The sequence below is a fragment of the Halyomorpha halys genome, unplaced genomic scaffold, assembly GCF_000696795.3.
Source record: "Halyomorpha halys isolate HHAL.00 unplaced genomic scaffold, Hhal_1.1 Scaffold832.1, whole genome shotgun sequence".
Taxonomy (NCBI): domain Eukaryota; kingdom Metazoa; phylum Arthropoda; class Insecta; order Hemiptera; family Pentatomidae; genus Halyomorpha; species Halyomorpha halys.
In genome coordinates this window covers 435,037-453,529 of record NW_027113014.1, presented here as the reverse complement: position 1 = coordinate 453,529, position 18,493 = coordinate 435,037, and the positions used below count along the sequence as shown (strand labels likewise).

The 18,493-nt window shown below is 30.5% G+C and overlaps 1 protein-coding gene across 1 annotated transcript in view; it reads left to right on the top strand.

Moving 5' to 3' along the window:
- The window catches only part of LOC106686513 (ABC transporter G family member 20), a gene marked incomplete at its 5' end in the record, with an annotated part of 38,244 nt that overhangs the window by 11,721 nt on the left and 8,030 nt on the right, over positions 1 to 18,493 (top strand). Inside the window, 10 exon segments of the mRNA XM_014429866.3 lie at positions 3,993 to 4,125; positions 8,080 to 8,234; positions 10,187 to 10,294; positions 11,016 to 11,106; positions 11,788 to 11,931; positions 13,059 to 13,180; positions 13,383 to 13,614; positions 15,240 to 15,420; positions 15,656 to 15,777; positions 18,212 to 18,282. Of these exon segments, the coding sequence (XP_014285352.1) occupies positions 3,993 to 4,125; positions 8,080 to 8,234; positions 10,187 to 10,294; positions 11,016 to 11,106; positions 11,788 to 11,931; positions 13,059 to 13,180; positions 13,383 to 13,614; positions 15,240 to 15,420; positions 15,656 to 15,777; positions 18,212 to 18,282 (1,359 nt within the window).

Sequence of the window (18,493 nt, the reverse complement as noted above, 5' to 3'; positions counted from 1 at the left end):
TATCCTAATAATAGGATAACAAGTAGAAAATAAAATAGTAAGTCTAGTTAGGAAAAGATAACAAACAATAATAAAAAGATTTTTTTTCTAATAAAGTTAAAAACAAAGAATAACGTTGGTATTAAGTTGGTGTAACTGATTGTTGATTGAAGGTAAAACATTGTAATTATCAAATATTTCAACATTACAAAAGTTTCCACATTGTTAGTTACCATATTTTACGAGTTCTTTAAATGACAGTCAAATTGCTTAATTTGCAAGCTTTGGTGTCAGTTACAGTATAATACTGAAAAATAGTAACCTCAAAATAAACTTAGGTCTCAACATATTCCAGTACAGTGAAGCAGTCAATTTCGCTTGCCTAAGCTATGTTTCTGTTCCTTCCAGATGAAGTGGAATGTTTTAGTTCAGTATCGTAAATTGATATTGGATCTTAATATTGTTAACACAATTCCTGAGGTATTTACTAATTGCGGAAATAATAATAAATAGAACAGAAAGGAAATAAATAAAAAAATATTGGAATGCTTGAAAGATGTACGAATAACTTGAGAGGCTCGCAAAAATAAGCCAACAACACAAACCAGTAATACCGGACGTGATGCTAGGCTGAGATTATGGGCTAGGCTTGATTGTAGTGGCATTGAACTGAGATGGATCTGAGGTCACCAAGTATTCATCCCTGTAGGTCTCCTTTACCTAACTTAGTATTTTATATTTTACGCTCCTGTTAGTGTTTTGCTATCCTATTGTTGTGGGTTAATTTTATTTATTTTTTTTAGTTTGCTAATTGCATTTCCCCAATGCATACATCGGATGACATTTATAATTGAGCTGATTAAGAGACATAGGAGGGCTCTTTAGATCCGAAACTTACGTGACAGGAATATCATGAACGGTCAGCGTAAAAATGTGTAAGTGCTGGTTGCATAAGTCTCCGGTAAACCTAACATTAGTTTCGTCCAAAAATTTAGTAGAAGTCTGATAATTCAGTTACCTGTTTCTGGTCTACAGTTTTGTTAATCAGGTTAACTGAAAGTGAGATAACTGTCAAACTTCGCGATTCTTATAGAAATTGTGGTTCCAATTAAATTTCAAACTGATTCAACGACCTAAGACAGTCGAAATTGCAGACAAAAAGTCTTCATCCGACCACTGTAAAGAATGATTTGGTCGAGAACGGTATACTTTTTTTCATTATTGCCAAAAAAACAAATCGTCTAACCGTTTGGAAAGAAACTGAATAATACAATACACTTTCCCTGGATAACAAAGATAACTAGAACTATGGAAGGTTCCCAGTATGGTTCCTTACTTAAACGTAGATTTGTTTTAAACCACAGTTTAACCAGCTATCATTGGGCGGTAAAATTTACTGGCAGATTCGAAGGTTAAGTTTTTAGTTACAACGGATGATTTGTTGATTTTATTTGAGATTTAAGAAACTGTAGTTTAAACTGTGGTGCAACCGGTCCTAAGTCGGCAAATATTTATCCCTGTAGGTCTCGTTTACCTACTCCTACTTAGTCCTTTACGCTATATAAAACTTTTGTTTAGCAAAATTTTAGTTAGTTAATATATAGGGATGTGACGGCCGTGCGAGTTGGTGCGCTCGGTACGGAACGTAGTGGGTTCGATTCTTGCCTGTGGCAGTTAACATTAATTTTTGGCGGTTCCAAGGAATGAATTCTGACACTCCCACCTTGGTTAGTACGCGGCGGCAACTCCGTTGTGTTAATTATAATTATAAATAGATGCTTTTTTAATTACCGTATTTGTTTTTTTTGCAAACCCATTTTCGAACCAAATAAATGTGATGTGGAAAAGGGAGGGGAGGAAATAGAGAAATTTTTGGATTGAGCACACTTTAAAGGAAATGATTTAACAAAAATATTCTATCCAACTGCAAAAAAAACAACATTTTTTGCAGAACTGAGTCATTCGTCTCTGCGATCATTTAATATTATGGTAAATGAAACCGACTTTTTATTTTTTTTAAAAAGAACAATAGAAAAATCCGATATATTTCAAAGAACAAGGTCAATAAAATTAACAATACTTCACAAATTGAGTGAAGCAGAATAAAGATGGAGGGAAATAAATTGAATTAGATTGGCTGATTAGTGCAGCAAACTGCAGCGGAGACAACATAAATTTATTCAGTAACTGGATGAAAAACATGGAATGTTAGCAAGACAACATCCTTAACAAGATATCAATGTTAATATGTAATTGTAAATTTGTAACTTTCTTACTTTGTAATTGTAACTTTGTGAACATGTCAATATGTCAATTGCAATCTAATTTGTAAATCCAGTGTAAATGGTCCTAGTGGTCGAAACACTTAAATTAATGAATAAATAAAAAAAGAAAAAACAAATAGAAAAAAAAATATCAATTACAAAACTAGATTCCAACTCTAGATAATTGAAATGGTAGCTACGTAGCGAGGTATGTATACATAGGGTAACTTCGAGTGCAACAAGAAAAGTTCTCTAGATCCCAGTCCAATTTTTTTTTTTTTAATAACACTATTTTCCTCTATGAAAGTCATATCATCTGAGCTATTGTTTCTAAAGCAATATTGAAACAACCGTTGAAAAGCTCATTAAATTACTAAATAGCCTTTATGACGTCTTGCTGTCAAAAACAGTTTACATAAAAAATATTAAGATATTGTATTGCCATAAACTTTTGTTATATTTTCACAAATTTTTATAATCACAGTCTGACAATATTTTATTACCGTTCAAAAAAACATGTCGAGCATCAAGAACTCCAAGAAGCCACGGTGTAACAAAAGGATTTCGGTGACTCGGTGGTTGGAACGATTCACTATTCTCCAAACATTCACAATTATGATTTGAATTCATAATGGTGTCTTTGAAGGCCCCGTGCTGGGGCTGATGCTGTTCGCTATTTCATTGTTACCTTTGAATGACTGATAACTTCCTGACGTATTCTATAAATACATTTCAAATCACTTAATAATTTTAGACAGGTCTTGGTTCTTTAATTCAATTATAAATTATTTAAACTAAATTAATTGATGAACGTGATGATGAAGTTTAACTTGAATTGCTCAAGCTTACTAACTCGATTCGTTGTTTGAATTTTGTTTTGTTTTTTCATGTGAATCTGCTCCGTAATATATTAAAAAATGTAGATAATAATACAATTTGTTTTTCGAAATATTGGGGCTCCATCCAATTTCTCTCGTATCTAATCCTTACTTTTTGTTTTACTCCCTTCCTGGTAATTTCTGACATACTCGGGAGGAGCGGGGTGTTATCTACAGGTGTCCAACCTATTCTAACCATGGTGGTGGGTCAAGTTTGACATTTGAAAAAAATCAACGCCCCAAAGCTGATTCGACCGGCGCCGCCCGTAGAACTCAGATTGGTAAGACCTGGGCCTAACCACCTGAGCTCAGTCCTATCCAATATTCACAATGCTCCTTACTTTGTCACATATAAAATCGTCCATAGTGACCGTCCATAATGCACTAAATGTTGCTGATTTGATCCTAACCACATAAACCCATTTGCTCATTACACAGCCTCCTTTTCTTCCTGATAATTCTTCGAGGCGTCTGAAAAGAAGAAGAACTTGAGACCTCCTAGTTTAGAAATATTATTACAATGCTACCAATGGGCAATTTCTCCACAAGTCAGTATCGTGTCACTAAACAATTATAATTCACCTAGCATTTACTTGTACTTTGTTATTTAAATAATCTTGTAAATTTATGTAACCACTTAAGCGTATGGTACTTGGACGCCTTCTGGACTTTGACTAGCCCTTTGAGTTTGGATGTTCCCGGTTGCCTCTTCGGTCAGTGGTTTGGTTCAGTGGTTAACTCCAACTATACCTTGCCAAAACCAATAACCAACGGGCGTTGATGACCAAGCTGTTGAATGGCTTTTCAAAACAAACAGTTATAAATTTCAATAAATATATTTAAAAAACTTATTATAACTGTCTATTTGCAGATACGGACTCCTTGGACCTAGCGGCTGTGGTAAGACCATTCTCTTAAACTGCCTCCTCGGATTAAGGCCATTGGACTCTGGAAGGATACGTCTAGCCGTGGATAACAGGAAGGATGTAGGGTACATGCCACAGGTCAGTCCTTTATATGTACATACACATTATATTTATTTGGAATAGGTGTAAGAAGTACCATCTTACTGTAAATTGGCAAAGTGACTTTTAGTTATTTACTGGTATTTAAAAGATTTATGCTTTGTTGTTTGAATCTTCCAATATTACATATGATAGATAATCTTCCAACAATTGTATTACTAATTATTCTAGCTATCTGCAACCCTTGATGATTTCTGCTCAATATTCCTTTTGTGAAGCCTATCCAAACCTTTATGAGGTATGGTTCAATCCCAATTACCTCACTTTCTTCTCCACCACCTCAATTCTTGTTTCTGGATTGGCTACTTCATTGAGCCTGCTCTTATTAAAACTATTGACCTCCATACAATTATAGACCAACTCAAATCATTCTTATTCTCTAAACATTTTCCAAAGGTTTTTAGTCCGTCGATCCAAATATCCTCCTTTGGAGATTGTCGTTACCTTTAATAATCCCCTCTCTGATTATCTTCCTCTCTCCAGAGATGTGCCTCTTTATCCCCTATTATTTGTTTCCATATTTATCGGCGACCTTCCGTTTTCTATTCATCGTTCCTAGTATCAGCTTGGCGCTGACGACGTCCAAATTTATCTCTCCAAACCATTAAGATCGATCTATCCTTTCATATCCCTGGACCTCCCAACCTTATCCTGAACAAACTAACCATCCTTATCTTCTTCCATACATCAGTTAAAAACATTGGACTTACGTTTGACTAAATCCTTCCCTGGAAACAATACATCTCCTAAATCACCGTCGAACTATACCAATCCTCAAACTATTCATTCATTTTAACTGCCTCCTTCATCTTAAACCCTGAAAACTTTGAGTTGTCTTCCTTGTTTTTCCAGACTTTGACTATAGCTGTTATAGCTGTGTTCAACGGATACTCGGGTTAACTCTAAGCTAAACTTAATCGTCTTATTAAATGCTCATTAAAATACCCCTTTCTGTATCACCAAAGATTACGTCGAGTGGAAGTGGCACTACTCTTTCAAACAACATTTCTGTATCCTATCGTTCCTCCAATTCCAGAAAACATGAACTCGAAGCCCTTTCCATATCCAACAAAACCAGCCATCTAAATCCTCCGTTTAATCCCGAACTACCAAGTACCGTTCACCTGACTTCTATCGTCATTATTACATATGTGCAATAATATATGCATTTCTTTTTTTTTTTTTAAATTGATAGATTTATTTATTGATAGATATTACAATCTGCCACACATTTGTGGGCAATAGGTAATAGTGATGAATGACCTCATACTAAAATACTAAATAAAAAAAAAAAATAATAAAAAAATAAAAACAAAAAAAACTCTCTTCAAATATATACAAATAAAAGAATAAACAAGATGAACATAATCAAACTATCTGTATGAAAAATAAATAAATAAAATAACATAATGATAAAATATATATACAATATTTACACAATCGACCTGAGGATTCCTGACCCCACTCTATCCCCCACGTGTGAGGGGTAGAGCAGAGCTCAAAAGATCCCAGCGCATCCCTCTCGCCGCGTCACTGGTAGTGAGCCAGTGGAGACTGAACAAGTGCGTTAACGCCGCAAACACTCAACTTGAGTGGAGAATCTGACCATTGCCAGAACTCCAATTGTCCATTTTTATTTTTATTTTTATTTTTTATTGTCTCTTGGCCACTGCCGTTTCAACCTCCTAGGTGGGCTGTAGGGATGGGTGGAACTAGATAAGGTTTGAAACAAAGGATTAGGATGGTTGGAAAGGTTTATATTATGCATATTATGTGTAAATGTATGAAGTATTTTTTTTCTCTGTTTTTATGTTCTCTATTATATCAATTAACACAAAAATACTTATATACATACTCATTTGTTTCATTACTGTTATATATTCATAATTTTTCCCCTAAATACACATTTACCTTATGACCTTACAATTCAACAAGAACTTTCTCATAGACTTATAAAATATACATTGGATATTATACATTAAATGCAAGGACACGATCAGTCGGAATAATAATTATCATTCAAAAGCAATATTGATTCAATCAAGGAGGCTTCTACACTATCAGCGTGATTGACGCTTACATGTATATTGAGATACCGAACAGTAAGAATCGTGTGCATTGTCTCTTTCGATTCGTTATAAACAGAAAGCTTGATTATTTTGGCATTGGACTACAAGAATAAAATAAAAAGCTCGGCATGAACGTATCTCTTGCAACCTCCCCTCATAGAATCAATACCCCCTAAATCTTAAATTTTGAATGAATGAATTTCGAAATGATTTCGGTTATCAATCAGTATTACTTCTACAAGATTAATCTGAAATTTAACAGGTTTTACTGTTATCCCAACTGACCGTTTAGTTCCCTAAATAAATAGGGAAAAAAAGGAAGAAACAAAGCCTTCTGATTAGTTTAGAATGTCATAACAATGAGCCCGCCCTTGGAAGTAACACTGCTTATATTCTACTACCTTCACATCACGCGTATTCTGTTACTGGAAACCAATTATATTGCAACTGAGAGAGAAAGAACTGTGTTAGATAACAGCCTCAACGTCAGCTAATACAAGCATCGTGCGTCAATGTTACAAATTGCAAAAATAAATTAATCTTATTTACTTATCTTGTTTATTCTGATTCAATTTCATTTCCTACAAGCAGGACTTGAAGAATGGTCTATCGTATTACTTATAAGCCAAATAACCACAAAGATACAGTTATTTCTTAAATATGCCACGAAATAAAAATCAAATCAAAAGTGGTATAAGAGTGTCTATGTGTGTCTTGAGGACACATTATGATTGGCGGTGCGTCCAAAAATAAAACAAAAACTAATGAAATACACTCTTCAATGTATACCCACGTTTCGGAATAAGTTACAGGCCTTCTTTAGAACTATAGAAGGCATAAAACGAGGATAATATAAATTATAAGATTAAATATAGAGGTATTATGTGAGGAGCGGCATGGCTCAGTAGTAAGGCACAGTATTACTGACTCCAAGGAGTTAGTGACTCGAATCTGACTGTAACAGATTATGATTTATTCTGTTATTATATCCGTGAGTTAACCCTGGGGGTCCATGAGCTCTCCGTGGTCCCCCTAAAATGGATACCCCTAATTGGAAACCACATCAGACTGTCGAGCGGGATTCGAACCAAAGAACCTCCTTGTACAACCATTGGCCTAGTAGCGGTATTTCCTCAAAAAGTACTGATCCGTCATGGATTGTAGCGGTACAAATTTATTTTTTATATGAGGAGAAGATGGTTGGCGGTGCGATCAAAGAGAAACACAAATAAGTTGGTGTAACCTATTTTTAATAATAAGTTACAGGCCTCATAAAAATAGGTTACACCAACTTATTTGTGTTTCTCTTACGTCATCCACGGTCAACTATCTCTCATAATTATTTTTTATATGTAGAATTTGAAAAACAATTAAAATATAGAAGTTATATGTAATAGTGAGGGAAAAGGAAAATAAAGTGGGATCAAACATTTTAAAATAAAGGGTTGTTTACGAGTTTTTTTTCTAAAAAAAAGATTAATTGATGAGCTGTTGATATTTTAAGGTTTTTTTTTTTTTCAAAAGAGCGAACCTAAAGCATTTAAATTAAATTATATATAGAAAACTTTATTTCAACAGATGATGACACCCACACTCAATTTGGTAGTCGAGAAAATAAAGCAATCGATCTTAAATTAATTCATTAAATCAAATTTGATTATCAATTAAAATGAATCGTGATCAGAAATTAAATCAAACCAGCTTCCAAGAACAAAACAGTACATATATGATAATTGTATTAAATATATAAAATAGTTTACATGTATTTTTCAATGTAATGCTAAGATAATGTATTTATATATTTATCTATAGGAATATCAACCAAAATTAATTCGAAACACATTGGAATAATTTTTATGTTAAGGAAATAGCACTCTTCAAAGAGTTCAGGATAAAGGAGGTGCTCCGATTTTACGGCACACTCTTCGGACTCACCAAAGATGAAATGAAGACTAGGATGGCCGAACTGACCAAAGTGCTAGAGCTTCCAGAGTGGAACAAGAGAGTCGGCAGTTTGAGGTGAGATCTCTGTTCTTAATATCAATTGTACAGGCAAAAAAAACAAAGTTGAAATGTCACAAAAAAGAGAGCGACGATGGATAAAGGTTCAAAACCAAAACAAACATTTCACAAATCTGTAGACAGTTCCAAGAATTTACTTTCTCTCAGACTCCTTATTTTTATGAATATGGGTTTTAATATGTTTATTGAATGAATGGCATACTTCCATAAGGAACATGCATTCATAAATGAATAACATTAGATTGCATACATTCATGTTTTATTAATATTTATCCCGGAAAATAACATTCCATGCAGTACAAGTTTGTTGTCTTGAACTTGAGGTTCTTAACCTGTTCAACAGGAAGCATATTGTGATGTACTACTCTACTTACTAAAACTTAACAATACAAAAATTATTTCATTTCTTATAATTTAAACATTCCCTAGAACTAATTATATTTAACTTTAATACATTAAAATAAAGATAATTATTGGTTTTCAACAAATTTAAACTAAAAAATAGTTTTTCTTATAAGAGTGATGTGCAATTCAAAAATGAAATTTTGGAAAATACATCGTTCTTACTAACCAAGGCGTGTAAACAATTTAAATTTTATATTTTATGCGACATTCAAATTCAGTACTTAAACATCAACAGTGTTGGTTTACCTGGATCAACCTATTAGTGATTCTATTTAGTAACTTACACTTTATAAAAATTTAAATGTTACTTGTTTCAATGTTTAATTTTAATTTAAAATGAAGAAACAATTCAAGGTAAAGATTATGCAATATGCATTCTAATATACATACTAACCAGTTAGCCAAAGTTATGCAAAACCAATATTCACAATAAAGAAATATAAAGTTATTTCTAATTATAGTTCATCATAACTGAACTAAATACCATATCCATTTACTATTCATGCTCATTTCTGTTATTAAATCTATCTAATTTATTTTTTAAAAAATATGAATCAACCTTGCATTTTTAAAAAAAAAAAAAAAGTAATTTTTCAATTGTTTTCCTCGGTCATAATTGTTTCTTCATATTTTTTTTATTATTTTGAATTTACTATTTCATATTCATCTGTATCAAGCTCGGCAATTTTTAAAAAATACAGTATTTTGACAAGACTTTATAGTAGTAGACCAAAAGAAATTTCAGTATATTTTTTAAAAATTGTATATATATTTGATTGTATTTTGGATACATTAACAATAGTGAATAGAAATTTTAATTCAAACAATAAAAAAGAAATATGTAACCCCCATCTTTCATATTTCCTTATATAAACTGAATGTGAGATGATGTAATTCTTCAATATTAAGCCATAAACTTTTCGTTTTTGCATTGGAACTGTGATTTGATATCCATAATTCTAATTCTGTTTTCAGATAGGAAACAAAATACATCTATAAGAGGAAATGCAAAAAATACCATATAAATATAGCTTTGAAACCATAAAGAAATTACTCAACAATTAAAAAAGAGTTAGGAAAGTGATCATGTATATAATATTGAAATAGGTTGTATTAAGAGAAATAGTGTAAGGGATTTAAACATTCAATGCCTTTATTAAAATTGAGAAATATAATTATAGGTTCATAACACTATAAATAAATTTTATAGTGTGCCTTTGAACCTCTTATTTATCTTTAGTAAATCCATTTTACTATAACTAAAGTAAGTTTGTATTCTGTTTATAGTTAATTTTTTATTTTATAATTAATTTTTATTCATCTTATAAATATGTACCATTTATTTTGTAAAATGCTAAATAATAATTAAAGTAAAGTAATCCAGAAATAAACTATAAAAAATTCTTATAACAATTATAATTTAAGAAAGAAATCAGATTAATTTCTCAATTATATTATTCTTTTAAAAATAATACATTATTTATGGGAGGAAACTATAGCATAACAAAACTAAATAAAAAGCCTTGTCTCATGTTTGTGTCCAGTGGTGGAGAACAGAGAAGAGTCTCCTTCGGGGCAGCTTTAGTTCACAACCCTAAGTTGTTAGTACTTGACGAGCCGACAGTAGGAGTGGATCCAATACTCAGCTACAGGTAATTATACCCATTTTGGTTATTATTAGATTTAAAAGATGTTTTCAAATAGTTATATTATAGATAATGTGGTATAACTATGTTATAGCCCTACAAGGTTATTGATTTCAATTTCACAATGTATGATAAAATAAAACTGAATAAAGATAATTATTAATCAGAGATCATTTTAGATCAGTTTTACATAACTGGTGGTCCACAGAAGTCCACAGCTGCTCATCTAAAAAAGTTGCCATATATTTGAGGATTTTAAAAGTTATTGAACAAAATAGGCTAAATATTTTTTGGGATTCATTGCTAAAATTGTTCAATTTTTTATCTTATCAGAAGTTTTAGTGTTAGGTGAAAAGAAAAAACCTGGTAATATTCCATGTTCTGAACTTCCTTCCCTGTTAGGCTTGCTTCCCAAATCGTGGTGGAAGTGATCCATACATGGTTCAACTTGTGTAGTCTGTGGACTTCTACAATTTGGGAAGTATTGATCTAGGTCATTTTGCATTGTAATAAAATATCACTTAGTTACTAAATCTTCTAATCAATAGAATTCAATATTTATGTTTTTTCTTTCTTTTTATATATGTAGTAAAATATGCTGTTAAAATATTTTTATATAAAATACTTTTTTCCCTCTACTTTTTTAATAAGTAATTTTAATTCACTTATTAACTGTAATTTTATAACATCTTTTATATCATCATTGAAACTATACTATTGTTTCTAGCATTTGGCAATACTTGGTCAAACTCAGTTCTACAGGAAGAACTATTATTATAACAACACATTACATAGAAGAAGCAAGAAATGCCCACAAGGTAAATGCTTTTACCTAATTATAGAATATTTACAAAAACTGTTCCATATCAATAAATTAAATTTATTTTTATTTTTAAAACTACTCTTTCATCAAATATAATAACACTAATAATAATATTATACTTGTTTACATCTACTCTCTTTGTATTTATATGATTCTGTGATGTATACATTATTTTACTCATATGAGACATTCATTTCCAAAACTAACCAATTTTATTTTTAAATTTTTATTTATTGATTTTATCTGAAGATTATAATTATAATTGAGATTTATAGACGTTTTATATTGTCGAGGATCAGACAATGGTCAACATAAAACAAAACTATACATTTTTTTTTTTATTTAATTAAAATTTTAAAAGCCCAGAATTTATTGTTTTGTTATTATGTAGGATGTTGACTGATGCTAAACAATACATTACCAATTTAAAATAGAAAAGCCAACCCTTAGCACTTCTAATTTGAAATATCTTCAAAAGAAAATAGTTCAAAGGAACTTTTTATTAAAAAATTTTGCATATTTAAGCCTATTCATTCCTCATACCTGCTTTCAATTATATATTTTCTTGATAGTTTTAGATATAAATGAAATTAAAACATATCTGAAATATCTAATAAATATATAATTTTGATAAGATGTACCATTTTGACATTCATGTGTGAATTATTGCCAGTAGATAGGTCTGATGAGAGAAGGCAGGTTGTTATGCGAAGATGCACCCGAGAACATTTTAGTGCAACAGCAAGTGCAAACGCTAGAGGAAGCCTTTCTCAAGCTGAGTCAGAGCCAAGAAAAAATTGAATATGTTTCAGCTAATGAGGTAAGAACAGTTTTATTAGTATTTATTGTTACATTGTTTTGTTGTGTAGCTATGTTTATTACCAATAGCTATTACTTCTGTTCTGATTGGATTAGGTGAAACAACATCAGGTTTAATTTGGTTTCAGTAAAATATTAGTGATTACAATACTTATGGCATAATGTCTATAGGAAGATTAGAAAAATATGCATAAAAACAGGCTTAAAAACTTAAACCACTAATGGGGAGACAATAACCGGAAAACCCTGCCACATTTAGTAGGCTGTGTTTTTCGATGCTTTATTATATGTCAACTAATTTTAATTTATCTGTCATATATTATCTTAGTTAATTATTTGAATAAAACAATTAAGGGATTTATAAGGATAAGTCAGTATTTATTTTGAAAATGATTTCTGGCATATCCAACCACAAAATATGAATTTAAAAAAGTTGTAGGTATGTAAATGGGCAGTTACAAGGAAACATGGTTTTTGCTTTGTCAAGTTTCTTATGAATTTATTGCATAATGCAATGTTAGAAATTTATTTAGAATAAATGTAGATACATTTGTTTAAAATAACAATTCTGTATCAAGCATTATATTCAGTATTATTAGGTGTTTGAAAGAGATAACTGATAATAATTATGAGTAACCAATAAATAAATAAAAAATTGTTTTTAAAAATTTATTCGATTAACGGATGATCCATCCACAGATGAAACTATTATTTGGGTAAAAAGATAATCAAAATAAGGGTGTGATGCGAGCATTGTAATAAAATGAATAAGTATCAAAAGCGAATGAAGAGATGGAAAGAGACACAACCTCTTGCAATGATGGATGAAAGCATGTTTAATTGATGGAAGTTCAGTTGGAATGTTATCGTCTATCTGAAATATGGGGGAAATATGTAGTTAGCGGTGGACATTACTTTGAATAAAGTACTTTTTGTATATTGGAATATTTATACTAATTTTCTTTGAATAATGATTTTTTTTTTAAAATAAAGAATCCATATTATTGACCAATACACCATGTATTATATATAGATATGACTCTACAGTGTTTATTTTTACATATGTTTTTTTAATAATAAAATAGTTTGCAATGACCATTTAATCTCACGTTTGCTTTAAATTTCCAGAGTGAAAATAAAAATACCAAAGAAACCTCACCGTTAACTCTTAAAAACAATGAAATGTTCAACTGGAATCGAGTAAAGGCACAAATCATGAAAAATGTCATATGGATGAAACGAAATACTGTGTAAGTATTTAAATAATTAATCTATTTCAGAAAAGTGCTTGTTTTTTTAATGACGAAAAGTTGAATAAATCATGGAGATAAATCATTTGAATTTTTATTTATTTTTACGTTTTTGTTTTGAATGGTATTATCAAGTTTAAATATTTCAAATGAAGACCAGAGACAAAAACTGTATAATAAATTAATTTCTTTTCTTTAACAGGATAATGTTCTTTTTACTTCTACTACCTGCAATGCAATCCTTCATCTACTCAAGTTCTTTTGGGAGGCAACCTATAAAATTGAAATTCATAGTTTTGTCAGATGAAATTTCTTCTGATATGTCAAATCTGTGTGACTCTAACAGGCATCTATATGCTGGTGATCTTAATTGTACGATACCAAAACCATTTACCTGCCAGTATGCACAAATCCTGAATGAGACCTTTGAAATAGTAAGTATTTAAAAATTTTGATCATGCTCCGATTATTTTTAACTCAAAGAAGATTAGAGCTTGTTTTCACTTTTTAGCTTACTGAAATTTCTATATTTTATAAATAATCTGGATATCCTCTGCTATAATTTTTCCTTGCATTACTTTATTCTCGACAGTACTTTTTTTCCATTCTTTTTCTGCTCTTCTCTCCATTGTATAACAGTTCTACTGGAATTAAGCTATTACAATAATATTATTAATCAAGGTGGGAAGTTGGATAAATATTAAGAAAGAAATCCTTATCCATTTATATTCAACCTGGCTCTTGGACTACTTTTTGCAGATTTTGGCAATTTGGTTCATGAACATTACAACTGGGAGCAGGCTTAAGCTATCTCCTTATTTAATTTTGCTCACTATAGTCTATGAGTCAACATGCCAAAAGTCGATTCATATCAGGTGTAAACTTTTTGGAGCTTGGTTATATAGAGCCATCCAAGAATGAGCTATAGATGGACAGTACTGAATTACTTTCTACTGAGGGCTTTTGGTACTCAGCCCACCCAGTGGGTATTTTTAAAAAGAACTCACACAATGGTAGTCAATTACAAAAAGTACTTATGGTTTTATTTGATTATAAAAAGTACTTAGCCGCAATCATCTGAGTACTTTTTTATTTTGAACTACTCTGTCATTATTAAGTGATTTTTTTTTTAATATTAAGGTCCATCCTGATTATATTACAGGTCAGATTACATTAATATTGTTTATTTGTTTTTATAACTGTTTATTGGAATTTATGACAAAACAAATTCATAACTTTTAAACTATTTTTTTATTTTATTGAAATAACAATTAATTTGAATTAATGCATATGATTGAAAGAATGTAAAACAAATCAAAATGTTTTACAAAAAAATTCTAGAGGATATTGGGTGTCATCTGAAGTAATGTAGTGAGGGAAGGTTTCCTCCTTCTTTAGTGTAAAGTTCTTCCTTAATCTTTTGCTTCTATAATCTGAATTTTAGCTTGTAACTATTTTAGCTTCAGTCTATTCTTGTTAGATTTTGAAGCTATCCAAAATTTTTTAGCTCGATATTATTATTAAACTTTTTGCAAGCAGGCTTCCAAACTTTTGGTTAAATATTCATGATTCCCCTTAATCAATGGATCAACATCTATTAACATCAACATAACAAGTTCTAAAAAATCCCAGTCTACATTTCTGTCTTTCTCCCATGTTCTCTCCGTTTTGACCGTAAGAATACTGTCATATCTCTGTAACTCGAAACTTGATAAGTCTAAAAACCCTGCTCCCTAAAGCATTTATAAATTAAATTGAACTCCTAATAAGAAGAGAGAAATGCTCCATTGTTTGCAAGCAGTGCTTCCTAAATATATTGGTTTGCTACATGATACAGCATACTTATCAATCCATTATTAAATATAATATGAATACTTTTTTCCTTATTCATTCCGTCTAAATGTCACCAAACAATATATTGTAACTAAACTATTACAACTAACTAGCAATTAAATCATTGTATTTTTTGTTTCTTTTGTAATCCCCTGTCTGTTTCAGGGGGACTTTGTCGTCATAGATTATCGTATATTCAATATTACATTTACACAAATGATTCCAGGTTTATAAGCACAGTTATAGAGAAGCCAAAGAGGACATAGAGCAAAACAAAGCCTGGGGCATGGTATACATCCAGCCCAACTTCACTGAAGCTGTCATAGAAAGGCTAAACTTGAACATGCATGAGTTGTCGAATGAAACTATCGAAACGAGTGAAGTGGCTGTAACAATGGATATGTCAAGTAAATTATTTATTGTCTTAATAATAATGCATTAAATTTAGAATGATGAAAATAAAGTTTTTCCATTGTCTATTTGGATTATATTCTGCAGAGTTAAATTTACAATACAGTAGAGTATAAATAATTGTTAAGTAATGTGAATGGAAATAAAAAAAAATCTCTTTATTCTTATAAATTAACTAAAATTCGTAAGATTAGTTGCACATGCGATTTCATTGATTTTTTCTTCCTTTAGATTACATCATTAGCAATTTTATAAAGCAGCAATTGAATGATGATATGAAAAAATTTATCCAAGAACTGGCAGCTGCTTGTGGAGTTACTTCTCATCATGAATTTGGCAAGTCACCGATGAAGGTAAAACACAATTTTAACATAGGTTTTGCTCATTTATTTACTTCAATTTAATAAATAATGAATATTATTTAATTTATAAATAAATTATGGGTGTCTCCTAGTATTTTTTAAGAATAAGTTCTTGCTTATAACAATCCATTCTCTCCATTTATTTATTAATGTGCAATACAATAACTTATGTACAAAAATATTAACCAGAGCCTTCTATATTTCTTCCAATAAATGTATAACACTAATATTCTATAACTGATGAAATCTAGTAAAGAATTAGGTCTCAAAAAAACTATGAATAAAACAAAATTTATGGTTAATTGTTGAAATGGAAATGATGGAATATGTTTGAGAATGTTAAGTTCTTGGCTCTGTTGTAATTCAAAGAAACAAAGTTTAAGAGAAAATAAAGTTAAGGTAAAAGTTTTGTAATGCTTATTAAATATCCTTGGAAAAATGATTCAGTTCACACCTACTTTCCACATGCTTGAAGATAAAAATGTAAAAAAACTGCCATCCTTCCTACAATTATTTATGAGTAGAAAATTTGGCTGATTAATAAAAGGAAAATAACGTCTTGAGCAAGTGTTTCCCAAACTTTCAACGTTTTTATAAATCTTTTATCATTTTCGTAACTTTAAATATCTTCCAAAAAAAAATTGCATATACTTTAATAACAATCAAAATAGATTTTCTCATTTTTTTAAGAACAAACAAAAACATAAAAGATGAAGAAAAAAAATTCATTCACAATAAAATATATTTAAAAGTTTTATATTATAAATTTCATTATTTCCTGTTTATGGATTGCTAATAAAATCTGATTTAGAAGTCACAGACTTTAGCCAGTAATCCAAAAGCTTAGAATTACAGTTAGTGGATGCCACAGTTAGGCATACACTCAAAATTACACATACACAGTACTAACAAATAAAAAATTTTTTTTATTTTATTTATATATGATTGTAATAAAAGAATAAACTTCTTGTTGCACCATGTGCAGTTGTGTATCAAAATGTATATCAAACTCTTGCCTTACCTTTGGGGGTATGCATACCGCACTTTGGGAAACGCTGCCTCAAGCTTTTGAAACTATAGTATCGCATGGAAATAATAGCCCACAGAGATATGAATCCACGGGAAAGTTAATAAAGGCTACACGAAGTAGAACTACAGAGCTCGGGGCCTTTAAATATAATTGAATTACAGCATTTGAATACAATTTTCGGACTTGATAATGAATGGATCCCTTAAAGGCAGTTTAACTGTTTTTGAGGATCAAACTGAACTTAGTACCTTCAAGTTCTTACATCTTCAAAATTATTGATACTATCATCAGTTTTTTTCTTTTTCTATAGACATTGCTCTATAATAATAAAATTTTTCAGCAAAAACAAACAAATTCAATTTCATAGCGACCAAGTTAATTAGAGTACATTTTAATATTTTCGGTACCTACCGATTTCTTTTAAATAAAAAAACCTATTTCAATGCTTGTTTAATTTTATTAGTATTATATTCCTTTGAAATGGTAGAGGAAATAATTTAATAATTATTCACTTTTATGAAAATAAAATAAAATGTAGGCCTATAAATAAATAAAATTACTTTAAATTAATAAAATTATATTGATTGAACTAATGAGTCATATTTTTAGCATCGGAATTATCAACAAATAAATTTACTAATACTAATTTATAAAGTAGAGAGTGGGGTAGCTCAGTGAATAAAGTGCTGTGTTACTAACTCCTGGGTTGAATCCAACTGTGGCAGATATTTATATATTCTGTTATTGTTGCTATAAGTCAATCTTCCTTGGGTGCTCACTTAATGAGAAGAAAAACCTGGCAGTTGAGCGTGATCATGAACAAATCACCACCTTGTACAACCGTTGCTCAAGAAACAGTACTTCATTATAAAGTACTGAACCCCTGCACCTTCATGGATTGTTTTTAACCAATAAAGTCTAAAAATACATTTTTTTTTTGTAAATTCCTTCTAATGATCATAATCTTTGTCAGGATTTGCTATAATATTTTAATAAAATACCCAGTCTCAAAAACAAAATAAAAAAAATAATATTTTGACCTTGAAATGGTTGCACTACCCTTGAATATTAATTAATTCTGAAGTAATGAATAAGCATGGGAAGGCTAGACTAAGATACTGGAGAGGGTTATGATAAGGCTGACCTTTGAGTTTGGACTGAAAGAGAGAGGGGGTTGGAGAACGGAGGCATGTAAGTTTTCATGATTGATGGTGTCGGCATTGAGTCTTTGGGTTTAACTGTTTTATTATTAATATTCTATAGCCTTGTTCTAATTGAATAATGGAACCTTTTAAATAAGTTACTAGTACCAATCATAATAATAATAATATCTCAAAATGTTTTCCGGATGTCTGCTTGAATATAAAACACTAAATAGCTGTCATTTCTTTCTAGTTCATGGATCCAATATTTGGTGGGAAGCATCCTCTTTCCTCACACAGTGGCTTGCCAGGATTTTTTTGTTCGTAAGTATTATGTACCATTCTAAAAGAAAGAATATCCACATTTAAATTTTTTTCTATCTTTCTATTATTACTAAGGGATAAAACTGATCTTTGAATTTGAAATGGTTTTGTCTTGTATCTAGAGTTGTGAAATTATCGGTAGACAAATGACTATTTTACTGGTTATGGAGAGTTCAAGTAGCCAGTAACCAATACTCTATACAGTATATAT